Source organism: Tinamus guttatus, unplaced genomic scaffold (assembly GCF_059628265.1).
Source record: "Tinamus guttatus ecotype Peru unplaced genomic scaffold, ASM5962826v1 Tinamus_guttatus_pri_ptg000652l, whole genome shotgun sequence".
Lineage (NCBI taxonomy): Eukaryota > Metazoa > Chordata > Aves > Tinamiformes > Tinamidae > Tinamus > Tinamus guttatus.
This window is the reverse complement of record NW_028289186.1, coordinates 2,246,905-2,253,876: the sequence shown is the minus strand read 5'-3', so window position 1 is coordinate 2,253,876 and position 6,972 is coordinate 2,246,905. Positions and strand designations below refer to the sequence as shown.

Sequence of the window (6,972 nt, the reverse complement as noted above, 5' to 3'; positions counted from 1 at the left end):
TACAAGTGGGTTCTTGAGCTCAAAACATATCACCAGCACCCCCAAACACTGTCACTGCCTTAGTGTGTGCTCCAGCGAGGGACACGTGGATTTGTAAAGCTGCCTCCTGCAGCAATTTTATAACCCAGTAAATGACACTGCAAGATTCAGCTTTGAGGACGGAGAAAGAGTGTTTCAGAGAAGGCAACAGGACGACAGCTAAAGAAAACACCATTCCCATTAGCTAAACCCAACAGCTCCTCTGAACACCAAGCTTTTTCCTCAAAAATTATCGTGCCGAGGCACACGGCAGATCTGGGAGCTGCCACACTGCTCACCCTGGGGCTGTTGCTCTAAAGGCCTAGAAAGCAAAGCAGTTTTTCCTGCATCCCCCATGCACCAGCCCAGGGAAAGCCGGCACACGGTGGGTTGCACAGAGGAGACTGCAGAGCCCGGGGTGCAGAGCTCGGGTTTTACTGCGGGAACAGCTTGGCCCCGGGCAGAGGATGGACAGTGATATTACTGTTTTCTAACCTGAGAATCTGAGGGGAGAGGAAAAAAGGAATTGGCAGGTGCTGAATTTAGCAGCTCTGCCATGGTGCCTGAGAGGTAGTTCAGTGTTAGAACCACAAAGCCCTGATGGGGAAACTGAGGCATTTCCAGGTGAGGTAATTTTGTCCAGAGTCAACAACAGAGCCAGCAATGCCACACTGAGCCCTTGGCTCCTACGTGGCTCTGAACGCTGAGCCGAGCTCCTGTCTGGGCTCAAATGTCCGCAGCACCGCTGGGCCCGGAGCTCCTGGGTTAGGAGAGTCCGTCTGGAACAGAGCTGGTGCTGGACACAGGGATGCTGGGCTGGAAAATCCAAGGGAGGAGACACCAGGGAGCCTTCACCCGAGCAGAGCTTCGTAATCCACGTACCACACGAGGCGGCCAGAGCCGGGGCTGACGCCCGAGATGGGCCATTTCCTTGGCTCGTGGCCCACTCTGCTGATGAGGCTGGTGATGTTATGCTTGCCCTTCCCCAGAACCAGCACGAAGACCTTGCCGGCCCTGTTGATGAGGGGCAGGCTGAGGCTCATTCTCTGGTGAGGTTTGACAGGGCTTTCCGTCAGCACCACGCTCTGGGCCCCTTCCAGGCCGTTTTCGGAGTGCGGGAAGAGCGAGGCCGTGTGCCCGTCGGTGCCCATGCCCAGCAGCACCAGGTCAAAGCTGGCGTTGGCCACCAGGGCAGTGATCTCCTTGGCATAGAGCTCTGCGCCCCTGTCCTCTTCCACGCAGAGCCGCTGGTTCAGGTGCACGGGCATGGGGTGGACGTTGAAGTAGGGCACCCGGACGCTCTGCAGGAGGTGGTTGTGCAAGCTGAAGAAGTTGGACTCGGGGTCGGAGAGGGGGACGCAGCGCTCGTCCACCAGCCAGATGTGAGTGTTTCTCCACGGGAAGGCGTAATGGTGCCTCGCCAGCCGCTGGAACAGGACCACGGGGCTCGAGCCGCCCGAGAGAGCCAGGTGGAAGCGGCCGGTGCGGGCCACAGCGCTGCTGGCCGCCCTCTCCATGTCGGAAGCCAGCTGGGAAACCAGCTCCTCGGCCCACGCCGACACCAGTGGGCTCTGCCGATACTTGGCCTGGATCGTTTTGTAGTCGCTTGGCGTTGGCCCTTCAGGATGCAGAAGCTCTACAGGCTCCGCCAGTGCAAATGCCAAGTCCCCACCGACCATTTCAAAGTCTAAGAGGTGCTGGTTCTCCACACCCCCAGGGTAGAGACGTGGTGACTGGTGGGATATGCTGTCCAGCAGCGGCGTCCAGAACTCCCAGGACGCCAGCAGGTTCTCGATGGTGATGAAGGAGTCCTTTCTGCCATGGTAGATGCTGGAGATGAGGACAGAATACGCATCCCTCTCCTTCACGGGCTTGTACACATAGTAATCAGACAGCGGTTGGCCAAAAACGTGCAGCTCTGGCTGAACTGCTGCTTCTTTCCAGCTGCCTTCTGGCATGATGGGCTTGAAGAGGTTCCTGCTCACCAGCACGGCGGGAGTGTTGAGCGCGCCGTGCCCAATGTAGAAGATGATCTGCTTGGCTTTACACTGGCTGGAGCCTGCATCCCTCAGGGTCCCGCTCTGAGGGCAGTAGGCCCGGTTCTTGAAGAGGACCCGGACGTAACCTACCCGCTCGTCCAGAGCCTTCCCAGAAGCGAGCAGGAAGGGGACGCCTTCCCAGCGCAGGCTGTCGCTGTGAATCAGCACACCTGGAACGACACAGTGACCTCAGCTACAGAATATAACCTGGAGCCTCAGCAACCTGCAAAAATGAGGGAATCTAAACTGGCTGCTTCCTGCGGAAATCTGGGCATCCACAGGGTCTCTTGCTCCACATGGAGCCCTTTTGTGACCTCTCTAGACTAACTGCTCTGCTTCCCCTCAGGCACCCTTCTCAATGGACCTCCTTTCCTCTTGCACGAAACCAACTTCTGAGCATGAATATCATTCAGCCAAACCCTCTGAGGTTCAGAAAACACAGCGTGGCCAGGGGTGACCCACAGAGAACTCCCAACACTTGACCCTTCAGGTGCAGAGGGCAACCAGCCTTTATGAAAAGGCAAGGGAGTTTGCAGGCCAATCCTAAAAATAACGCACAGATCTTAGCAAGGATAATGCAACCTGGCCCTTTTGCAGTGCTCCCATTTGGTGTGATCATTAGCTAACGAACACATTATTATGCTGCTACAGCTCCCCGTTACGAGGCTGCTGGATGCCTGGAGACATCCCCGTCAGCAGCGAGGTTCAGAGTCACGGAGCTGCAATCAGAACTGGGACTCCCATCTCCTGCACTCCTGGCTCCAGAGGGCACCGCTGGAGCGAACTCCAAACTCCCACCTGCAAAGGTTGGTGTCGTGCTCACGTAGCCCTGGTCCTGCTGCAGTTCCTCGCGCACTTGGCCGGCGTAGCCCTCGTACTGCCCCAGCACGGCGCTGCTCTTGTCCAGGCCGCGCAGGGCCTGGAAGGCCTCCAGCTTGCGCTGCAGAACCTCCCCGGCGCTGCTCACGTTGCTGGGGAGCTCCATGGCGAGGAACAGGAGCGCCTCGGTGAGGTGGTTCTGCAGCACGTCCCGGATCACTCCGTACTCCTCGTAGAAGCTGGTGCGGCCTGAGGAGGAGGTGAGATGCTGGTAACGGGGAGCCCTTTTCCTGCAGCCCTTTCCTCTGCACATATAATGTTTGTGCCAAGCAGAGCAAACACAGGACCAAAGCAGTTCACCCCTCCTCCTCTCCTGGCTCAGAATGAGTCTAACAAACCTTTCAGCTCCTTGCACAGGGGGTTCCCAAATGTCTCTACTACTAAAATAAGGTAAAAGTTTCCCAAGGAACTACCTGTCCTTCACAGAGCAGAATATATTCCTCCTCCTGGGTGTTAAAATTGCTTGCAAAAAAAAAAAAAAATCCTGTTTCTCTCTCCCTGCCTGACTTCTCCCTGGCATGGGAGGAAGGGGAGAAGGACAGTGTCCTTATAAAGAAAATGACTCAGATACCTTTCCTTAGTCCACCAGCAGCAGGCTGCACACTGCAGACCACATCGTGACCAAAGGCTTCCCCTATTGATTGATACATTTATCTCTCTTGCTCTAATCCAAAGGCACATTCATTAATGTAATCAATGCTGCAGACTCGCTGGGAGCCAAGCTGCCAGCTTAAGCCATATAGGAGGGGACAAAAAAAAAAAAAAAAAAAAAAAAAAAAAAAAAAAAGCATCAAATGAAAAATTACCAAGTTTGCAGAGGGAAGGGGTGCAGCAGGGGCTACACAGAGCCTGCACATTCTCCCTAAACCTCCTTGCAGGGCTTTCTTCCCCCAGGAATGGGCCTGGCTGAGGTCCGGGCTGCCAAGCGAAGGATCACTCAGAGCTTAGTCAAGTTGCATTAATTAATACATATATATTATTTTTGGGGGGAGGAAGGCACAAGAGGAGGTAAAAGGAACAGAGAGGCAATCCTGATGTTGCAGAACCGAGGGTGCCCGACAACAAGAACTGCTGCGGGCGGCAGTCCTGCGTTATGCTGAGCACTGCAGAGCAGCTGCTGCAGCATTGCAGGGAGGATTGCAGCCGTGCCCTTGAGCAGGAGACCCGTGCAAGCAGCGCTGCGCTCGCCTTGCTCCCTCTGCAAGGCTCTTGCTACAGAGACAGGGGAAGGGGGACGAGCGGAACACGGGGACGGACGCTCAGGTTGACCTGGGCACCGCGACTGACGCTCTAACCAGCCAACATAAGCAGCATTCAAGCAAAAGGTGAAAGAGCATCTTCCCAAGAACAGCACAAGTGAATGCTCAGTGCAAGCTGCGTAGCTAACAGGACAGGAATACAAAAGCAACAGCACTAACAACTGCCAGACTACTGCACCACTGAACTCAGGTGGGCTTAGATGGCATCGAGTGCCAAAGAGCTCCCTCTCCTCATTCAGCTGCCCCTTTTTGTTTCTGCACCAGCAGCTCTTCAAGAACCATTTTCAGGTAGTCAATGCACCAGCCAGCTCTCCTCAGCCGCTCAGCCTGCTGCTGCCTCACTAACCTTTAGCATCCACAGTCTCTTTCAGAACAATCTCCACTCTTTCCACGTGATGCCGGTTCCAAATTGGATCCAGAAACTGTTGGTTCTGGTCTCGAAAGGGCAGGATATGGGCCACAGCCTGCAAAGGGGGGGAAAAAAAATAAATAAATAAACCAAAGTTTCCACAGAAAGTCACAGAATTTCTACAGTGTCTCTGCCTCATCGCTCCCTCCAACACTGGGATGTGTCCAGCTCTGAGGTGCTAACAGACGTGCTGCTCAGGGGAGAGGAGAGCGGGTGAGAGGGGAGAAAACCAGCAAGACAGCACAGGAGGGTCCCCAATGCTCATGCAGAACAGACATTAAAGGTCCCGCTGAAGCATTTTGAGGTCTCATGTGCAAGAGACTGAAATGCAAAGCACAAGGCACTCAGTTTATATTCATCAGTGAACAAAGGGCCAAGTCAGACTGTGCTGGGACGAATGTATAGCTCCAAAGCACCAAGAGAAACATCTGATTTCGTGTATATCACGAAAGACCCCTGCTCTTGCTGTGAAAAAGAAAAAAATCCCCCTTTTTAGCAGAGATGTTGTCATTGTAGCTGGACATGCACCTTTCTGAGCAAAACCTGGCCATGGTGCCACGGCTGGAAGGGGCCACTTTCAAAATGTGATGTCGCATTCGTCCGAAACAAGGGTTGCACGTCCTTGAGCACGTTCCCTCTGGGACACTGCAGATGCACGTCCTAAGCTGTCCCTGCAGCAGCCAGTCCTCCATGCCCTGAGCAGAGCACATGGCAGGAGGAAACCTCCTAAGCATCCTGGAAAACTAAAATCCCGTCAGCTCCATATCATACCAAAATTAAAAGTTGCTTCTAAAAGACAGTGCAAGTAGAGATGGAATGAGAGGGGAGGACTGTAATAGGGAAAAGGGTTGCTTATTCAGGGAAATCAAAGCCCTGACCTTGGTGCAAAGATCAGACGAATTCTGCATCTCTCCCTCACGCACACACCCCTACACCTGGTCTTCCCTCCGGAGAGGGGACCTTTGCCACGCTAAAGGGAGAAGGTCCTGCCTTGGTCCACGTATTTCCTCCCCTCTGCAAGGGGACAGAGGGCAGCACCGCAGGGAAGAACAGAGCCCGTCACCGCAAGGTCGTGCAGCCTCAGCTGGGACTAAGGGTCTGGTTATGTCTATAGCAAAAGGAGCTTTGGGAGATCACCTGCATGGATTCAGGATGGGATATGGACACCCTCAGGGACCAGAGGCTGAAGGCTACAAACAGCCTGAGCAAACAACAGTGGGTACAGAGTGCTGCTTCAAGAGGAATTCACTCAACCTGCAGATCCTGCAGCCAGGCAGGAACCACGTTTGTGTGCAGGCTGGGAAGCAGCAGGGAGCACCTCCGTCCCCAAAACCTCATGCCCATCTCTGGGCCAGGCTTATAAGAAAACTCTCTCCTGACTGCCAGCACTTTCAGATAGGAGAAGAGCCAACCAAGCAGCTGCAGGTAACATCCCTGGGGCTCCAGCTCTCTCCTTGGATCCAGACCTGATGTCCAACACTCCTCCAGCCCCACAGCTACGTGCTCTAAGGTGCTCACCTGCTTGCCCAGGTAGTGGTCCACCCGGTACATCTCCTCCTCCCTGAAGAAGCTGGTGAGCTCCATGGCCAGCTGCCGGGCTGACTCCAGGTCATGGCCAAAGGGTTTCTCCAGCACGACCCGCAGCCAGGCTCCCGGAGGCGGCCGGCAGCTGCTGTTAATGTGGCGGGCAATATCCGTGTAAGCAAAAGGGGGCACCGAGAAGTAGAAAATTCTTCCAGCCTCCTTCAGTCCCTCCTGGCGGAGCAGCATCTCAATGTCTCTGTTGAGCGCGGTGTAGTTTTCAGCAGTCTTCAGCTGGTGGTATTGGCTCAGCTTCAGGAACTGGTCCTTGAGCACAGCACAGCGGTCGGGAGACTCGTCCTGGGGGCACGACAGCTTCTTGAGCACGTCGAACATCAGCCGCTGCCCCGGCTCCAGAGCCGTCAGGGCAGCCCCGTGGAAAGTGAAGCTGTGGCCGCTGCTCACATGGTCCCGGTAGAGCTGGAACAGGCCCTGCCACAAGTACTTCTTGGCCAAGTCCCCCGTGGCCCCCAGCAGGACCACGGAGATGTGGCCTTGGGGCTCCTCAGCCAGGGCTCCCAGGAACAGCACCGTGCACACGACTGTCCTCAGCATCTCGGACACAGGAGGCGGCCCCAGGAACACTAATGGAGAGAATTAAGGAGGAAAAGCTACCAATGCATGTTATAACACCACCAACCAAGCTACCTGCTCTCCTACGGCAGCAGAGCCAGGATTTCCTACTTGGATGCTTTTCCCAAGTCTCTCCTCCCTGCTAGGATTTGAACAGCAGTAGTAACTGGGGCTCTTGAAAAGACTGCAGCCTCCTCTTGCAAACCGAGGAGCA

The 6,972-nt window shown here is 55.0% G+C and overlaps 1 protein-coding gene across 1 annotated transcript; it reads right to left on the bottom strand.

Moving 5' to 3' along the window:
- Positions 1-865: 865 nt before the first annotated feature.
- H6PD (hexose-6-phosphate dehydrogenase/glucose 1-dehydrogenase) lies at positions 866-6,748 on the bottom strand. The gene is made up of 4 exons (XM_010212490.2): positions 6,123-6,748; positions 4,542-4,659; positions 2,856-3,125; positions 866-2,227 (listed from the first exon to the last, which is right to left on the bottom strand). The coding sequence occupies exons 1-4, from the start codon at positions 6,738-6,740 to the stop codon at positions 870-872; spliced, it is 2,364 nt and encodes a 787-aa protein (XP_010210792.2). The 5' UTR covers positions 6,741-6,748; the 3' UTR covers positions 866-869.
- Between the last annotated feature and the right edge of the window lie 224 nt (positions 6,749-6,972).

What these genes read in the sequence shown, in the direction of transcription:
- H6PD (XM_010212490.2), bottom strand. Translation starts at nt 6,740, where the DNA reads ATGCTGAGGACAGTCGTGTGCACGGTGCTGTTCCTGGGAGCCCTGGCT. An exon ending in ACCACTACCTGGGCAAGCAG is followed by an intron (nt 4,660 to 6,122) that starts GTGAGCACCTTA and finishes CCCCCTTTGCAG; the next exon opens with GCTGTGGCCCATATCCTGCC. An exon ending in AGAGACTGTGGATGCTAAAG is followed by an intron (nt 3,126 to 4,541) that starts GTTAGTGAGGCA and finishes CCTCCTCCTCAG; the next exon opens with GCCGCACCAGCTTCTACGAG.